Below are 20,267 nucleotides of genomic sequence, written 5' to 3'. Positions count from 1 at the left end.
GGGTCATGTATGGCACACCTGTAAACCTAATGTGATTCAAAGATGTTTTTTTTTGTCTTTAGTGACTAAAAACAAGCCAATATTTTTAATCAATTGTGTTGCCAATGTTCAACATTGAAGGAAGTAGTTCTCGCCATCTGGAATTTTGTTTTGGTAAATTAATTATGTCATTACAAAGGCCTTATAATGGACTTTAATTCAATGTCTACTAGGTGTGGTTGTGGTTCTGCAATTTGGTGCTTACTAATAGGTGTGTCTTGAGAAAGTGCCTGTATATATAAGTATGCCAAAAAAAAGGGACACAGTTTAACAAGGCAGGAAATGCATTTCCACTGAGAGCCATCATGAAAATAAGGAAGCTGGGTGTGTTTTCTCGGTGTGGAGTTTCCCTTTTGCTAGATTATCAAAGACTTGTGTGCAGGAAGGCCAAATTAACCAGGAAGGAAAAGGAAGAAGGGGCGGAGCATCGAGTCAAAATTTAGAGTTAGAAGACCCGCCTCCAACGCAAGCCTATTGGCTGGTTTACATGTCTATCATTTCACTTCCTGTTTGCAGGCGAGGGAGGAGACGTCATTCCGCTCTCTCTTTTTCCTCTTAAAAAAAACGACGCTTAAACAGACTCGTAAAAACGATCATCGTGTGTCGATCGGCTTAATTTTAATCGATGGAAAGACATTGTTTTTATTATTGATCGCCGATCAAACTTTTTCACGCTTTTTGTTCTTCCTTTCCACTTGCTTCGCTTTAGCGTTCGGGAGCGCGTGGACTTTCTCCCCCGGTGGAACACAAGAGGAAAAAAAAGTTGCATTAGAAGAAAAAGTTGGAGGAAATCGTAATAGAAGAAGAAGAAGATATGCTACAAGTTCCTTTGTGGATGAGCTGGTGATTTTTGGGCCTCGATCGCTCGCTTGTTGAAGATGGCCAGCCCCTGCATGCCCTCGGGACCCCCAGGCCAGATGTTCTTTCCTCCAGGGGCTTCCGCTCTGCATAGTTCGGCCACGATGAGCCCATTTCCCGTGGCATCCTTGGCTCCCCAGAGTGCCTTCCACGTTATGGATGCCAACCATGGACCTGGTTCTTCGGGGGGTGTTTCCAGTGTTCCTTCCTTGGTGACCCCGGCCCCTGCAGGGGTGTCCTTCAGCATCCAGATCGGCCTGACGAGAGAATCGGTGCTGATGTTACACAGTGCAGACTTGGCCTACGTCAAACAGATCGCCTGCTCAATTGTTGATACCAAGGTAGGATGCACCTCTACATACACATAAAGTCATGTAATACATTTGTTTTGGGGACTGTTTATCCTCTTAAGGTTCGCGGGGGGTGCTGGAGCCTGTCCCAACTAGTAACTACAGTAGGGGTGGGCAAACTTTTCGGTCTAGGAGCCACATTGACTTTAAAATTTTGAGAGATGGGCCGGGTCAGCACAAGATATGATACATATAAAAAAGTGCATCCGTTAACAGTACATATGAAACATACTCCTTACTCATCATTAAAGTAAAAAGTATAAAGTAAAGTAAAAAGTAAGGTATTAAGAAATAAAATGTTATTTCAATAAATAAATGTTTTGTTTTCAATCCTTTTATTAAATATATCCAAATATTTAACCAAAACCTCACCATAATGTAAAAATACATACTAAAGTGCCACTAAACTACCTTATTTTGTTACAAAACTTTCTCTCTAGAAATCCATTTAACATTTATATATCACAGTTGTCACTTGTCCTCATTAAGTTAAACAAATACCTTTAAAATTGCAAAGCATCTAATTTAAATCATTACCCACTCCGCACCAAATCCCCAAAAAATAAATAAACATTATCAAACAAAACATATCTTATATCTGAACAGTCCTAATCCCCAACAAAAAAACACGTATTGCTGAGCATAGCCCAAAAAACCTGATGACGTTGAAAAAGACTCTCTAGCTGTTTATTTACAAGTCTTAACCACATGAGCCGCACACCCACCTACACTCGCCCAGCAATGTTAAAATCCCCCTAAATACAAAAAGTGCAACCCTGCTAGTCAAAGAGGATTTAGGCAAAAGACTTTGGGGGGTACAATAGGAGACTTGTCCCAAGCATGCATGAATGCCTACATTGGCGTGTTTTGAGAGGACTAATGTGGCGCTCAGTTCAAGCCCAAGTTCGCCCACGGCCGTCTCTCCCATCCCAGAAAGGGTGAGTCACCACCACCACCACCACCTCTGTTTATTCACAGCCCCTTGATTCCATTGGCACGTTTTTCCATTCACTTCTCGTCTTGCCAAAACGTTTCAAAAACACATTCAATGACCACTTTCACATCAGAATTCGAACATTGGCTTGGAATTTCAACGTTATTTTTATTTAGTCACTTGAACAGTAATTTTCCGAAGCCTGACGTTTGTTTTTTTGCTCAAAACAAAGTCCTGTTACAGTGTCTTTTTTTTACAGACTGTACTTTTTGAAGGGAAATGCTTGTCACTCCCCCATTCTTCCTTTTCGTTAGATCCCAAACTTCGTCTAGTTCTTCCCTTATCTTTTTTTGCCGAGTCAGGCTAAGCGTCCTCTTTCAACTCTGCACTCGTTCAACTTTGACAGATATGTTAATAAATATGCCATAGTTTTCGGTAGATTTTTAGAAATGTCTTCAATCCGTCCTTTTTTAGAGGATTTCAATTACATCGGCTAATATTTTGGTAAATGTCAATCTCTGAGCTCGCAGCAACAATTTTATTAGGACCAGATACCTGCTCTTTCCCCAACGACAAATGGTTTTAAATGTCCGATTTGTTTACGTGTGTCAAAGTGGCGGCCCGGGGGCCAAATCTGGCCCGCTGCAACATTTTGAGTGGCCAGAGAAAGTCAATCATGAGTGCCGACTTTCTGTTTTAGGATCAAATTAAAATGAAGAGTATTGATGTATGTTAAATTTCCTGATTTTCCCCCTTTTATATCAAAAATTGTCATTTTTAATCCATTTTTTTCAGTTTTTAGTTCAAAAATCATTTTGTAAAATATCAAAATATATATAGAAAAAGCTAAAATAGACATTGTTTTAGATCTATAAAAAAAACTGAATATTCAGGGATTTTAATCCAGTTCTTTTAATCCATTTATTAATTTAAAAAAAATATATTATATCTAAAACGTGAAATCAAGTTGACGTTAAAGCGGCCCGTGAACAATATAACGCACAATATGGACGTCAATAAGCTAAAACTGTCCTGATCCGTTTCTCAATCAGCACATTTTGAGAGGATACATGGTTATTGTGTTTGGCTCGCAGTTCTTGGGTCGTTGGTTCAATCCTTTACCCCTTTGTGCCCTGTGATTGGCTGGCCTCCAATTCACTTTGTCCAGGTGTGTAGAAACATTTTGACACACATTGTGTTGTGTTGCGTCTTTGGGTAACAAGCAGGTTTTACATGGATTCCTATCGCTAACCTTAGCTAAAGGCGTGTCTGGCTCTTTTTCTTTGAACTGTAATTGCCACCGACTGTGGTAGAACGTATGAACAAGCTAAGGATAAGACAGTTGAACCACGGCACCCCATTTGGCGCCGTGCACGTGCCTGTTCATTTGCACGTTAGCGAAACAACGTTGTGGTTGTGGTGTGGTGCGCGTTTGATTATTCAAAGTGAAGGCAAATAACTGCAGACCGTAGCTTTTTATATGTTGAAATTGTCCAATTCAGATGACATGATTATGTTGTTTATTTTTATGCTTAAGGCCAAATTTGTTATTTTATTATGGGATGGAATTTGATGTGGGATTTGTTTTGCCTTTTTTTTTCCAGTGTGCCTAACAAAGACGACTTAGCCAGGGGTGACGTAACACTTTTGAATTCAATGCTTGTTAACTAATTATGCACCCTGCCCTAATCGTTCTTTTTCCTTTCTCTCATGTTTCTTATGTAACTTAATTGCACTAAGTTCTCTTGCCATATAAAAAAAACTGATTATTTGCTACTGTTAAAATATTAATTTAAATAAAAATAAATCAAGAAAATTATATATTTGAGTTTATCTTTTTACAGTTTTTTTGTTCCTTATTAAGGCGATGATGACCGATTTAAATATTTTTTGTCATATATATATAAACTGGGCGACATGACAAAAATTATCTAAAAAAAAAAAAAAACTTTAAAAATAATGACGTTTACTGGATTGGCTATGTGTTGTCCTGCATCTCATCACTCATTTTAGCCATGTTTTTGCCCTTATGCATTCATGCGCCATGTTAGCCTTTATTGCTAACCAAGCTAAAAACACATTTCCTTATCATCCTCACAACAGCGCCTCTGTTCTTTGGAGTGGTCAGGTGTTGTATTGCAGGTTAAAATTCTATATATATTTTTTTTTTTGATTAAAAGTTTTTATTATTGACAAAAATTATTTCACGATAATTATCGTTGCCGTTTTCTTCACCCAGCTCTACTTATAGGGCTTCTTCCAAATTCGGACCCGAAACCACAAAAGAAACAGACAGCCTTTTTGTCAAAGTAGATTGTGAGAATTTGCATGAAAGGATGACTCACCGTTTAACTATGCGTACCGTCTATTGTGGTCCTCAGCGTGCAACTTTGAGCTTTTGTCTTGATCAGGGAATGTGCAAATGGAGCTTGTGAATCGCTGGCAACCATTTCTTAGTTTGTTCGCTAGAATCTGGCATCAAATGCATTTACAGACAAAATCCTACATTTTTTAAAACTTTATATCGTCAACAAAATGCTTGATAAAACATGGCGTTTTCCATCGTGCAAATTTTCCCAATGCCGCATTTAGAGACTAATAAGTTGACAACAATCCCATCTTGTTTATGGTAAAAAGTAGTTTTAAATGTAAGATCAGCCTAAAAATGTATATTTGTTTTTTAAAGATGTAAAACGAATCCCTATTTTTTGCCGTTTCTAAGCATTATGTTACCTACAATAACAAAACAACCAATATTTATGAATGAACATAGTAAGATCTACTTCTGGATTGACTGCTCTTGGTTTGACTGTTTCCATTTTCTTCCATTTTTTTAATATTCATTTGATCTAACTTGGCCCTGTCATAGTACAAATTAGACTGACTGATCTGATTCCATGACATTGTCATCCTGGCTTGCCTTTTTACACACGTACTTTACAATTGTTTGTCTGGCCTCATTCCTTTTTATACCCGACGTCACGATCTGTTAACGCCGCCGACATCACTTTGTTTTAAAAACAAATCATGCATTCACTTTGTGTTCTTAACCCCGACATAATCCACTGTAAATACTCTCAAACCAGGACAGTGGCAAGAACGCCATTAGCGTAACACCAAGCATTTACGTCGTCTGTTTCATATCATCGTCATCCCGTGACCTCATTGACTTTATAAATAGCTCGCTGAATCTGTTCCACGTCTGCAAAGGAAAAAAAAAAGCATAAAAAACATTCCTGCCTCTCGCCAGGTTACCGTGAAGATCTAACCAGGGTAGGTCTTTGACGTCTTGACGTTCATGTTGCTACGGAAACTTCTTATTACAGAAGGGGGTGGGGCTTTTTGGGATACCGACGAGAGGTTTAACCTGACAGTGTGTCTACGGAAGCGGTAATAATCTGGACACAAACACTGGAACTGCGAACAGATTCATTTGCTTCCATAGGAACACGTGGCTATTCAAACAAGACGTGTCAGTGGAAGGTCTGCCTTGGATTTGTTCCACTTCTTCCCAATAAAATGACCGTTGGCTGTTGTCACCACGGTTGCCGAAACATGTCTTTGTGTAGCAGCACCATGTAGGGCCGGAAAGTTTGTCTGCTTGTGTTTTGGCCAACAGATTCCGTAAGATTGCGATCGATGTCCAAATACAGTTGAAGATCTGAATTGCCCTTGTATATTTTCCCCCTCATCTTTAATGTTAGATGTAGAAACCAGTTTTATGGGGGGGATTACAGATGGGAAACTCATGGGAGTTTGGTGTTATGTAGCCATAGAACTTGATATTTTGAGGCACTCATAAGAAGGCCGTGGCATGTTGGGTAGAAAACGAGTTAGTCTGCTATGTAAAGCTACTCTACTGCAAAAAAAGGAAATATGAGCATGCATCAAAGAGTCTAGTATCCGTTTTGTGTGTCTGAACCACAGACACTTGCCCTCAATGTAACAGCTGTCTGAAGGCGATAAAACTACTGTACTGTTTTGTGTTATGTATTGTGATTGAACAAAAGCAACTTGTTATTTTGTATTTTAGTTCTATTAAACACTACTTAGATTTTAAACAGTACTTGGATATTAAACAGTACTTGGATATTAAACAGTACTTAGATATTAAACAATACTTACATACTAAACAGTACTTGGATATTAAACAGTACTTGGATATTAAACAGTACTTGGATATTAAACAGTACTTAAATATTAAACAGTACTTAGATATTAAACAGTACTTAGATATTAAACAATACTTAGATACTAAACAATACTTAGATACTAAACAGTACTTGGATATTAAACAGTAATTGGATATTAAACAGTAATTGGAAATTAAACAGTACTTGGATATTAAACAGTACTTAGATATTAAACAGTCCTTAGATATTAAACAGTACTTGGATATTAAACCGTACTTGGATATTAAACCGTACTTGGATATTAAACCGTACTTAGATATTAAACAGTACTTGGATATTCAACAAATATTCTGTCACTGGCATGATTTGAAAACCAGATGCCAAAACAATGTGGTGGTCTTGACTTAACAGTATTTGTTATTCCATGTCGCTGTAGGCAACAACTGCAACAATCAACCGCTTTGCATTGTGGGGCTTGACTGACAAAGCGATGGGAAGTATGAAAAGCAGAAGCACTTCACTTCCTTATCAGTATACATTGTGCCGACTCATATTCCTGACCATTGACATTTTGATCGTGACGAATCATAATATTGAGTTCACCTATTGTTTCTTAAATGTCACTGAATAATAGACATCAGTATTAGCCTTGATTATATAAGGTCTTTAGTTTATTTTGATCAAGATGCCAGCAAGTCCAAGCACGGTACCAGAAGTCAAATTTAAATAAATGTATTCTATGAGAGTTTCTTTCCATTCCACAACTCCGACAAGTCCAATTAGGAGAAAGTAGGTTAAACAAGTCGTTCGTTATCAGCGATAACATCACAGGGCGGATTTAATGTAACATTAGGTTACAGGACGGGCTAACTCTTTGTCAACATCTTTTTCCACTCTAAAGTTTCCTGGCCTTATTACTTTTCATTGCATGATTATGCACAGCTAAACAGACGGGTGTTCAAATACAAGAAAAGGTAGGCAAGGTTGATTAGGAAACGTGAGTTAAAGAAAGCCTTGTTCATAATTCATTTCAGCCATTATTGGACGAAGAAGTGCAGGTATTGTGAAGCAACCTGATCCTTTGGTAACCCAAATCCAAATGCGAGACACGACCAAGCGCTCTACATGACACCGTATATTGTACATGCCAGGATTATAAAGCTTGTTTTTTTTTTGTTTGTAGACTGAAACCATCTCTTTCAACAAGACCACTAACATCTCAATTTACAATATGGGTGGTACGGTGCTTGGACGTTTGGACGCCGGTCTTTTGGTCCCCGGTCTTTTGGTCGACGGTCAAATGGTGACAGAGAGTTTACTGTTGAAACCAGCTCTCAAAATTATATTCCTGAGAGAGAGTTTAATATCTAAGTACTGTTTAATATCTAATAGAGAGTTTAATGTCTAAGTATTGTTTAAGATCCAAGTACTGTTTAAGATCCAAGTACTGTTTAATATCTGAGAGAGTTTAATATCTAAGTACAGTTTAATATCTAAGTACAGTTTAATATCTAAGTACAGTTTAATATCTAATAACTGTTTAATATCTAAGTACTGTTTAATATCTAAGTACTGTTTAATATCTAAGTACTGTTTAATATCTAAGACAGAGTTTAATATCTAAGTTCTGTTTAATATCTAAGTACTGTTTAATATCTAAGTACTGTTTAATATACATGAAGTACATTTTGACTGGCGACCAAAAGGGACCAAAAGACCAAACGTCCGGTCACGGGTTCTCTATTGTCTGATTCTCAAAATCTAGTTATTCCGGGTGTAAAAATACGGCATCTCTACAATCCCTCCTGCCTTTTCGACTACTTTTCCATTTACTCTTGCTGGCTGGTAGCCGTCAGAAAACCAAAATCCTGATCCCAACGGCGACGATAATATTCCCCACATTGTGGTTTTGCACCGTCTTATGTTTTTTTTAGACGTCATGGAAAGGACAGGAACAGCTAAAGTGTGCATTGCTACTTAAAAATGAATTAAAAAAACGAATGAAGGGGTTCAGAATCAAAGGATGATTGCGGTGTTTATGAAGGGAAGGCTTTTTAAAGTGGTTTGCAGAGTTTAAAGTGAAACAGACGCCTGATTATGCTGTTCATGAGGTTTTGGCTGATGCTAATGATACTTTTTAGTCGTTATTTCAACTTATTGCCAAGTTCTGATGCATGTCGTTTTTTGACATTATTACGTATGTTTAGGTCTGGATTTTGGCACCTAGTAGTGCCGAGAATATGTTTTTGCGTAAAACTGCATTTGGCAGACTTGAATTTTTGGTTTCTAGTTCTATATTGCAAAGTCAGGATAGTATTGTCAGAGTATTTTCTTAATTATCATGTTTTTCAATAGTTGTTTTGGTACGTTCAAATCGCCTGGCTATATTTTAGTCCTTGCTGTTTTTATTTTAGCTGATAAACAATCCTTGAAACGCGTGGCAGATATTTTCTGGGCACACATGCTGCTGATTATGTTGCATATTTCAAATTCTGCCAAACCACCGAATGTTCTGAAATTTGCCGCTTGACTTTTTCAGGAAAGCGTCATCCTGTTTTTTTGTGTGTAATCCATTCGAGTCAAAAAACATCAATGATAAAGCCATTGAGTACTATATTTGAAGGGATTATTTACATGTAATACTCAGGCTTTGTAAATTTCCCACTGTGATTTTTATCCTTGTAAAAGAGCAAATTGTTTTACTACTTGAAACATGTTCCACAAAAGACAGAGATTGTACCTGATAGGGCAAAATTGGGTTTTTTTGTTCAATTTTTCTCTTTCATTGGATTGGACAAGGGCTCTTATTGTTGAATCAGTTTCCTAGTCAGGGCACTCCAGCTGCAAAAGAGAACAAAACAACAAACAGCAGTGTTATTCATTCATCCTCTTGTGGCGCTTAACCTCAGACAGCCTTTTTGGCTAAAAGTCTGTAAGGTCGACTTTGTTGTTATTTTCGTGTATTCATTCAATTGGGAATCAACAAAACCACATGGGTTTTCTACAAAAAAATTCTGTGGAGAATAAACATTTTAGCTGTCCTAGGCCTAGTGTCCATTTTTACAGAATTTAATTTTAAATTTAATACAGTAATCCATCAAATTTTGCAGTTAATGGAGACCAGACATGGCCATGATAAATGAAAAAAAAAAACGCAAAGTAGGGTCACTCTTATTTAAAAAAAAAAAAAAAAAAGATATTTATTGATTTTTGTAAAACATTTTTTTACTTAAGATTAAATATTTATTGAATTTTTATGTTGTTTTTACTTTAGAATAAATATTTATTTATTTTACTTAAGACTAAATATTTATTTTTTAATTTATATTTTACTTAAAACTAATTATCTATTTTTTAATTTTCTATTACTTAAGACTAAATATTTATTGATTTTTTTATTTTTATTTTATTATTTTTTACTTTAGTGTTGAGTCATAGTAGCAAGATGAAGCCAGTTTCAGTGTAGATTTTCACATTTTTATGAATTTACAAAAAAATTAACCAAAAAAATTCCCCCCTTAGCAAAAAAACAGTGATGTCGTGAAGCCGCAATATTCGAGGGATTACTGTACTAATCTTCTTCATTCAAAAGGCTTGCATTTTTTTTTGTGTGTTTGTATTTGGCAACAGAGTATGTGTGTGTGGTTAAAAACGGTAGCCAACCCTTGGGTGTGGTGCCCACTCCGTTGTAGTTTGGCACCGGAACGAGCCGGCCCGGTCTGTACTACGCCTGTCAGATGTGGTATTGTGGAAGGCATGTTTTGCAAACTAACATAGCCACTGGAACAGCATGTGTCTGTTGTACAGGAGATATTTTCAAAGGTCTGTGTGTGTTTTTAATGTGTTTATGTGTGTGCTTATGGAGGAGTTATGCGTATCATTGTGTCCTTCCAAGGTGGAGACCAGGCTTGTGCTTCCTGTATGTTGTTGCTAACTTTGACCAAATAGTGAACCTTGACTTCTACAGGAAAAACAACATTCTTCTTCTTACCTTAAAAACAATCTTGTGATATTGTTGGGACTGTTTTTAAGTATGATAGAAAAAAAAGATTTATTGTTGATTTTAAAGGATTTTACGATTTTTACCTCTTTTTCGGAATGGAATATAGCAGTGACATGTACAAAAATAGATTTTATAATGTTTTTCAAATAGTTTCTTTTATAGGAATAGTTCATTTTTGCAAAGAAATAAAAAAGCTAATCAACTATAACTTCCATTTTTGGTTTTAGCTGACACACAATAAGATCTAATCTTATTTTTATGTCCTAATTCTGATTTATAGATGAATAATATACTATAACAGACACCCCATGTTCTCTTTTTTGTATGTTACAGTTCCCCGAGTGTGGATTCTATGGCCTCTATGACAAGATACTACTATTCAAGCATGACCCATCAACCAACAACATCCTGCAACTGGTCAAAAATGTATCCGACATTCAAGAAGGGGACCTGGTGGAGGTGGTTCTCTCTGGTAAAGAACCCCCCAAAAAACTCTATCAATACCCACCCACCCTTAAGACTTACATACTTAAATCCTTTGTTTTTCCTTCAGCGGCAGCCACATCCGAAGACTTCCAGATTCGCCCCCACGCCCTGAACGTGCACTCCTATCGGGCTCCGGCCTTCTGCGATTATTGCGGCGAGATGTTGTTTGGGTTGGTTAGACAAGGCCTCAAATGTGATGGTGAGATCATCCAGCAGAGGGCGTTCTGTCACCCCGGGGAAGTCATACTCTAACTTTCCCCTACAGGTTGTGGCCTGAACTACCACAAGCGATGCGCTTTTAGCATCCCCAACAATTGCAGAGCGAGGAAAAGGCGCTTGTCTACTACCTCTGTGGGAAGCAGCCAATCCCTGCAACTCTCTACCAGCGAATCCGTCTACAGCGTCGGGACCACGTCGACTTGCACGGAGGACTCGGGGCTGGTCCGCTCGCACACCCAAATGGTATTGGTTCTCCGCCCGTTAGTGTACTTTTATCCGTATGGAGAAAATTGTAAATGTTGACGGAAATAACTCGTTTTTTTTTGCAGCCCAGGACGCCGAGCGAGACCCGGCGTTTCTACACGGGACGACCGGTTCACCTGGACAAGATCTTGATGAGCAAGGTGAAAGTGCCGCACACTTTTGCCGTCCACTCGTACACGCGTCCCACCGTGTGCCAGTACTGCAAGAGGCTCCTACGAGGGATCTTCAGGCAGGGCTTGCAGTGTAAAGGTGGGTAGTTTAAGTTTAGTCTACATCACAACCTACCAGGGAAGCTGTGATAATCGAGGGATTACTGTACCGTATTTTCAAGACTATAAGGCGTTTTAACATCAACTCGATTTCATGTGGGCCGGACCATTTTAGGTATACCGTATTCTCACGACTATAAGGCGCACCGCATTATAAGGCGCACCCCCAATGGATGACATTTTTTCCATATATAAGGCGCACTGTATTATAAGGCGCACTGTATTATAAGGCGCACTGTATTATAAGGCGCACTGTATTATAAGGCGCACTGTCTATTTTGGAGAAAATGTAAGACTTAAGTGTGCCTTATAGTCGTGAAAATACGGTAACATTTAGATTTTTTTAAAATTAATGTATTAAAAGAACTTGAGTAAAAGCCCTGAATATTCAGTTTTTTAGAGATCTAAAACAATGTTTATTTTAGAGTTTTTATATATATTTTCAGATTTTACAAAATTAATTTTGAACTAAAAAGACAGGAAAAAATGGATTAAAAATGACAATTATTGATTTAAAGGGGGGAAAATCAGGAAATTTAATATACGACATTTTCAGGACTATAAGGCGCACCGTCAATGAATGACAATTTTATTTTTTTCCATATATAAGACGCACTGGATTATAAGGCGCCATGTCTATTTTAGAGACATTTTAAGACTCTTAAGTGTGCCTTCCACCTTTTCAGACTGCAAGTTTAACTGCCATAAACGCTGCGCTTACAAAGTTCCCAACGACTGTCTGGGGGAGACCATCGGAGGTACGTAGCTTTCTAAACATCCCATAATTCAAAAAGTGTCTAACCCTGCCTGCTTGAGTTCCATCAAACGATCTCATTTGCTTACTGGCCCCAATAAATGACCCATACAAGCACTTTTGAACGCCAACTCATGGCCACTAATCTCTTTATCTTCTCAGAAAACCGAAGTAACAGCGGTAAGTTCGCATGCATGTGCGCTGCTGAATGCTGTCCGTCCAAGTCAACCAACATTTTCAAAATGGCTTCTTCCCCTACCTTGATCTCATTGTTTCAACGTCCTCAGACATGTTAAGTCCAAGCGCCGACCCCGAAGTCCCGATGGACTACACCAGCGACTACGAATCTTTGGATAAATTAGCCATGGATGATTCGGACGAGGCTTGCAGTATCCCGGGCTCCTTCTCTCCGGAGACCAATCAAGATGGAGTCAGTGCAGACCAGAGGTATTTCAAAGTGGAGATAGATCTTATTTCAAGCTGCATTTATAATATTTTCTATGTTAAATGTGTCAAAGTGGCGGCCCGGGGGCCAAATTTGGATCTCCGCATCATTTTGTGTGGCCCGAGAAAGTAAATGATGAGTGCCGACTTTCTGTTTTAGGATCAAATTCAAATGAAGAGTATAGATGTATATAAAATTTCCTGATTTAACTCCTTTTAAAATCAATAATTGTCATTTTTTAATCCATTTTTTTGTGTTTTTAGTTCAAAAATCGTTTTCTAAAATCTAAAAATATATTAAAAACAAGCTAAATCAAACATTGTTTTAGATCAATAAAAAACTGAATATTCAGGGATTTTAATCCAGTTATTTTAACTCATTTTCAAAAATCTATTTTAAATCAATAATTGTCATTTTTTAGTCCATTTTTTTCTGTTTTTAGTTCAAAAATCATTTTGTAAAATCTAAAAATATATATTAAAAAAATCTAAAATAAACATTGTTTTAGATCTATAAAAAACTGAATATTCAGGGATTTTAATCCAGTTCTTTTAATCCATTTACAAAAAAAAAAAAATCTAAATATTCTATCTAAAATGGTCCGGCCAATGTAAAATCAAGTTGACGTTACCCAAGTCTGACACCCTTGTTCTATGTCCCCTTCCACCCCTCTAGTGTTTACATCCCACTCATGAGAGTGGTCCAATCCGTGAGGCAGACCACCCGTCGATCCAGCACAGCTATTAAAGAAGGATGGATGGTTCACTACAGCAACAAGGACACTTTGGTACAATCTTTTCTTGCACTTTTCACTCTTTTTACATGCTGGTTTTCTTTTCTTTCTTTTGGCCTTTGACCTCTGGCAAGGTTCACTACCCTGCTAGTCTCCAAGATATGTTATATGTTGTCTTATGGTGTTTAAAAATCAGACATCCTGTTCCTTTTTGTGTAAGTCGCACATTTTGTAATCTTACAGCCTGACATATTTAAAATAGTTGTTTAAACTTAACCTGTTGATTGCATGAGATTTCTTATTTATAGATCATACGTTTATAGAGTTTATAGATCATAACACATGGCAGAACTAAAGTTGAAACATAGTAAATAAGACAATCCATTTATATTAAACATTGTACAGCGTTAGTATTGCTGCCTTGAGACTAATTGTATAAGACAATCATCTTAGTTAACTATTCTCTCCTTTTTTTTTGACTATATTTTTACTAAAACTTGTCATTATGACTTAATATCATTCTAATTTTCAACTCATCTATTTTTACAGGCAATTTCTTTTGATAGACGGATGGAATAAATCAGGAATAATGACTCGTATACATAAGTTTAATTTTTTTTTTTTTTAAACAAACCCTACCAGCTATTAAACTAATTTTATAGCCAATGTACCCATTCAGTTACTTTAACCTTGTTAGAGGCATTTGGCATCTTTTTCCCATTTTACCTCCTATATTTATTCCTCCCTTCCTCCTCCACTGACACATTCTCTCCATCTTTTTTCCAACATCTTTCTTCTCCTTCTCTCAATCTTTTTTCCTTCTTAGCCTTCTTCTCACCTGGCCATTCTTCTTGTCTTCTTTGGGGAAGTCCACTGTCCACCTTAGCTTACCCGTCCTCCTCTTCCCACGCTCCCCCAACAGAGAAAACGACACTACTGGCGTCTGGACTGCAAATGCATCACCCTTTTCCAGAACAACACCTCAAACAAATATTACAAGGTAAGTCCGATTCCTTTTAGGTTCCACCGTTACCATCCACAGTGGTAGTAATTCATACTTTTAATTATTCCTTCTTTGTAGGAGATCCCTCTGTCGGAAATCCTGGAACTCCGACCCGCGGGCAACTTCAGTCTGGTCCCCCCGGGTACAAACCCGCACTGCTTTGAGATCATCACGGGCACCATGCGCTACTTTGTGGGTGAAAACCCCAACAATGTTACTCCCCTGCCCGTTCCAAACGCCACCCCGCCCTCCCCCAGCCAAGTGGCGCCTAACAGCGGCATCGGGCGCGAAGTGGCCAAAGTGTGGGAGAGCGCCATCCGTCAGGCACTCATGCCCGTCATCTTCCAAGATGCACCCCCAGCGGAGGGGAATTCCACTCACAGTGAGTCAGTCGCACCTTTCACCACGTAAATGAGGATTTCGTTCTTCTCACTCGTTCTTGATCATGTGATCAAAAAATCATCTATATTTCTATACTTCTATACATCTATACATCTATACATCTATACATCTATACATCTATACTTCTATACATCTATACTTCTATACATCTATACTTCTATACATCTGTACATCTATACATCTATACTTCTATACATCTATACTTCTATACATCTATACTTCTATACATCTATACTTCTATACTTCTATACTTCTATACATCTATACATTTATACATCTATACATCTATACATCTATACATCTATACTTCTGTACTTCTATACTTCTGTACTTCTATACCTCTATACATCTATACTTCTATACATCTATACTTCTATACTTCTATACATCTATACATCTATACTTCTATACTTCTGTACTTCTATACTTCTATACATCTATTCCTCTATACATCTATACTTCTATACATCTATACTTCTATACATCTATACTTCCATACATTTATACTTCTATACATTTATACTTTTATACTTCTATACATCTATACTTCTATACATCTATAATTCTATACATTTATACTTCTATACATTTATACTTCTATACATCTATACATCTATACTTCTATACTTCTATACATCTATACATCTATACTTCTATAATTCTATACATATATACTTCTATACATCAATACATCTTTACTTCTATACATCTATACTTCTATACATCTATACTTCTATACATCTATACTTCTATACATCTGTACATCTATACATCTATACTTCTATACATCTATACATCTATAATTCTATACTTCTATACATCTATACTTCTATACATCAATACATCTTTACTTCTATACATCTATACTTCTATATATAGATATTGATATAGATATGTAGATGTATAGATCGAGATATAGATATACACACACAGATGTACATGTGTGTATATGTATATATACAGTAGGTCTCAAATTAATGAAATATTGATGTATTTTTATTTTAAATTCAAGTCATTTTGACAGGCACTTCTTTCTCACTATAGTGCTATGCAAACTAAGCAAGTTTATTGGTATTTTTGGAGTAGTTGCACTTGTTTTTTACTGTGGAGATTATTAATAACATCCATATTTCCCATTTAGGACAAGCATCTGTCAGCATTTCTGTCTCCAACAGTCAAATCCAAGAAAATGTGGTAAGACTTCTTCTTCTACCTCATTTTATGCTTTATTTTTTTAAAGAAAAGTACGCTTTAATGATAACATTAATATTAGTTAATGTATCTTCTTGCAGGACATTGGAACCGTCTACCAAATCTTTGCGGACGAAGTTCTGGGATCTGGACAATTTGGAGTTGTGTATGGAGGTATGCTTAAATACAACACAAAATACATAATTGTACGCAATTGTAAATCTTTAATTTCTCTGTTTAGGAAAACACCGAAAGACCGGGAGAGACGTGGCCGTCAAAGTCATCGATAAACTCCGCTTCCCAACTAAACAGGAAAGCCAATTGAGGAATGAAGTGGCTATACTGCAGGTAATCAGAAAATCCTGTTGCAATTCGCATACAGCCGATAGGTCGCGAAAAAGTGCAACCTTGAAGAGTTATGTCTTATAACGTTCGTTTCAGCCTTCTATTTCTTTGTCACTTTTCAGAGTTTGCGCCACTTGGGCATCGTCAACCTGGAGTGCATGTTCGAAACCCCGGAGAAGGTCTTTGTGGTCATGGAGAAGCTCCACGGCGACATGCTGGAGATGATCCTCTCTAGCGAGAAAGGCCGGCTACCCGAGAGGCTCACCAAATTCCTCATCACTCAGGTAAGGCCAACATTTTACTTCCTTCCTGTCGCTACTCTTCATCCCGTTTCCGTTTTTTTGCAGATTCTGGCGGCCTTGCGACATCTGCACTTTAAGAACATTGTGCACTGCGATCTCAAACCCGAGAACGTCTTGCTAGCCTCAGCGGACCCTTTTCCGCAGGTAAGCAAAAATGTCCTTATACAAAAAACAAGTACACAAGTACTATTATCAAGAAGTGTATTTATTCAATATTACAGCATATTAAGACACTGTCATTTTATGCCCATCTAGGTGAAACTGTGCGACTTTGGTTTCGCCCGAATCATCGGGGAAAAGTCGTTCCGGCGTTCGGTGGTGGGCACGCCGGCCTACTTGGCGCCGGAGGTTCTCCTCAACCAAGGCTACAACCGCTCGCTGGACATGTGGTCGGTAGGCGTCATCATGTACGTCAGCCTCAGCGGGACTTTTCCTTTCAACGAGGACGAGGACATCAACGATCAGATCCACAATGCTGCCTTCATGTACCCGTCCAATCCCTGGAAACAGATTTCATGTGATGGTAAGTGTTTGTGTTTCTTTTGGATGTTAATGTTGCCTGAGCTTTATTAAGAGGACTCATTTGCTTTCCAGCCATTGACTTGATCAACAATCTGCTCCAAGTGAAGATGAGGAAGCGCTACAGCGTGGACAAGAGTCTCAGCCATGCTTACTTACAGGTAACAAGCATACAGGACAGTCTGTCTATATGTCTGTCTTTCTGTCTGTCTGTCTCTGTGACGGACAGACAGAGACAGACAACATGTTATTAATAAAATGTGTCTGTCTGTCTGTCTGTGAGACAGACAGACAGACAGACACACATTTTATTACTAACATGTTGTCTGTCTCTGTCTGTCTGTCTGTCTGTCTCTGTCTGTCTGTCTGTCTCTGTCTGTCTGTCTCTGTCTGTCTGTCTCTGTCTGTCTGTCTCTGTCTGTCTGCCTCTGTCTGTCTGTCTCTGTCTGTCTGCCTCTGTCTGTCTGTCTGCCTCTGTCTGCCTCTGTCTGTCTCTGTCTGTCTGTCTCTGTCTGTCTGTCTCTGTCTGTCTGTCTCTGTCTGTCTGTCTCTGTCTGTCTGTCTCTGTCTGTCTGTCTGTCTCTGTCTGTCTGTCTCTGTCTGTCTGTCTCTGTCTGTCTGTCTCTGTCTGTCTGTCTCTGTCTGTCTGTCTCTGTCTGTCTGTCTCTGTCTGTCTGTCTCTGTCTGTCTGTCTCTGTCTGTCTGTCTCTGTCTGTCTGTCTGTCTCTGTCTGTCTGTCTCTGTCTGTCTGTCTCTGTCTGACAGACAGAGACAGACAGACAGACAGACAGACAGACAGACAGAGACAGACAGACAGAGACAGACAGACAGAGACAGACAGACAGAGACAGACAGACAGAGACAGACAGACAGAGACAGACAGACAGAGACAGACAGACAGTGACAGACAGACAGAGACAGACAGACAGTGACAGACAGACAGAGACAGACAGACAGAGACAGACAGACAGACAGAGACAGACAGAGACAGACAGACAGACAGAGACAGACAGAGACAGACAGAGACAGACAGAGACAGACAGAGACAGACAGAGACAGACAGAGACAGACAGAGACAGACAGAGACAGACAGAGACAGACAGAGACAGACAGAGACAGACAGACAGACAGAGACAGACAGACAGAGACAGACAGACAGAGACAGACAGACAGACAGACAGACAGACAGACAGACAGAGACAGACAGACAGACAGAGACAGACAGACAGACAGAGACAGACAGACAGACAGACAGAGACAGACAGACAGAGACAGACAGACAGAGACAGGCAGACAGAGACAGACAGACAGAGACAGACAGACAGACAGACAGACAGACAGACAGACAGACAGACAGACAGACAGACAGACAGACAGAGACAGACAGAGACAGACAGACAGACAGACAGACAGACAGACAGAGACAGACAGACAGACAGAGACAGACAGACAGAGACAGACAGACAGAGACAGACAGACAGAGGCAGACAGACAGAGGCAGACAGACAGAGACAGACAGAGACAGACAGACAGACAGAGACAGACATAGACAGAGACAGACATAGACAGACATAGACAGAGACAGACATAGACAGAGACAGACATAGACAAAGACAGACATAGACAAAGACAGACAGAGAAACTTACCGTATGTCAACTTTTTTTGCTCCCCTCTCAGGACTATCAGACTTGGTTGGACCTGCGAGAATTGGAGACCAAGCTGGGCGAGCGCTACATCACCCACGAGAGCGACGACGGGCGCTGGCAATCCTTCGCCCACCAGTACACCCTGACTTACCCCGCTCACCTGGTACCCCTCCCGGCCGCTCCCGCCTCCGACGACGACGACGAGGGTAAAGACGACGCCGACGTGCAAGGCCTGACCGAACGTGTCAGCATCCTCTGAGGCTACTCCCATCAGCCTTTGGCGTGGACTTAACAGTGTTTCCACCATCTTAGCCGCCTTGATGAATGACGCTGTAGTATTGTCACATTCTAAGGAAGACATCAAGAGCGTCAGAATGGACATTCCCTGGTTAACTGAAGTTTTCCCTTATAAACTATGCCGCAAAAGTCACATTTTGCTGTTTGCGTGTACATTGTCAGCTTGCAGTTAATTTATAAAAGTCTAAAAAACATCCCCCAAATGCATTTCTTTTGGCTTGGCATCTAAATAAGACATTAAAAACTTAGAGGAAATGTACACAAGTCTAATAGTCTCCCCATGGTGATCTTGACTCAAAATATCACATTTCTATCATCTTAATCCATAAAAGCAACATGTTGTACTTGGCGTGTTGAATAATTACCTGAATCACAGCCCCATATGGTGATTAAAAATAGCAGCTCCTTAAAGTGCCTGAAGATTTTCTGGAACATTTCTGTGGAATTACAAAAATTGATTAGACCAAAGCACGTCCTTCCTCCAATCAACATAAGTACCAAATAAAAGTTCATGTTTCCGCCCGGAAACAGACTTCAGATTGGTTACCTTTAATTTTTACCTACCAACTTTGAGTCATTCACTTAGTGGTTGATGTCCAATCCATTTGAACCGGGGAGGATGGCATCTTTTGCTGGAATTTAATCAGGACCCCCACTTTTCCCTGCCAACCTTCCCAATTCAAAGGAATTGGACATCTGTGACTAAAAATGTGACTTACCTGTCTTCATTGCAATTTAGTAGTTTAAATTTTGTCGCATTGTTATTGATTTTCTGCCATGTCAATGGGTTGGATGTTTTTGCATAGAATTAGTTAAAAAACACGTGTTTTTATTGAATTTGTCCATTTTAAGCATGTTTAGCCTGAAGTTCATGTAGTGTCCAGTTTATCTACATATTTGGACAATGATGGTGATGCTAGCTAGCTAGAAGCTAAGTTTTAAGATATGGTTACATATAAAATGCAAGATTTTGAGACGCAAAACAATGATTTAACTTGTTAGAACTATCAGCTGTCTTCAAATGTTTAAAACATAACTGCAATTTTTGAGTTTCGTTTTCTAAATTATAGATGT

The 20,267-nt window shown here is 38.7% G+C and overlaps 1 protein-coding gene across 2 annotated transcripts; it reads left to right on the top strand.

The window, feature by feature from the left end:
* Positions 1-536: 536 nt before the first annotated feature.
* On the top strand, positions 537-19,221 carry prkd2 (protein kinase D2). Of its 2 annotated transcripts, XM_077723347.1 has the most exons (19): positions 537-1,238; positions 10,651-10,789; positions 10,871-11,002; positions 11,069-11,265; positions 11,352-11,535; positions 12,242-12,313; positions 12,472-12,489; positions 12,597-12,756; positions 13,430-13,541; positions 14,410-14,487; positions 14,569-14,872; positions 16,034-16,086; positions 16,185-16,257; positions 16,325-16,431; positions 16,551-16,712; positions 16,776-16,874; positions 16,986-17,253; positions 17,325-17,410; positions 18,928-19,221. In XM_077723347.1, exons 1-19 carry the CDS (start codon positions 918-920, stop codon positions 19,153-19,155), a joined length of 2,793 nt encoding a protein of 930 aa, XP_077579473.1. In that variant the 5' UTR covers positions 537-917; the 3' UTR covers positions 19,156-19,221. The 2 variants fall into 2 exon arrangements, with proteins under 2 accessions (XP_077579473.1, XP_077579474.1); XM_077723348.1 differs by lacking the exon at positions 12,472-12,489.
* The last annotated feature ends 1,046 nt before the right edge of the window (positions 19,222-20,267 follow it).

The sequence above is a fragment of the Stigmatopora nigra genome, chromosome 8 (genome assembly GCF_051989575.1).
Source record: "Stigmatopora nigra isolate UIUO_SnigA chromosome 8, RoL_Snig_1.1, whole genome shotgun sequence".
NCBI classification, from domain to species: Eukaryota; Metazoa; Chordata; class Actinopteri; order Syngnathiformes; family Syngnathidae; genus Stigmatopora; species Stigmatopora nigra.
Note: the sequence above shows the minus strand (reverse complement) of the source record. Positions and strands in the feature narration are given on the sequence as shown.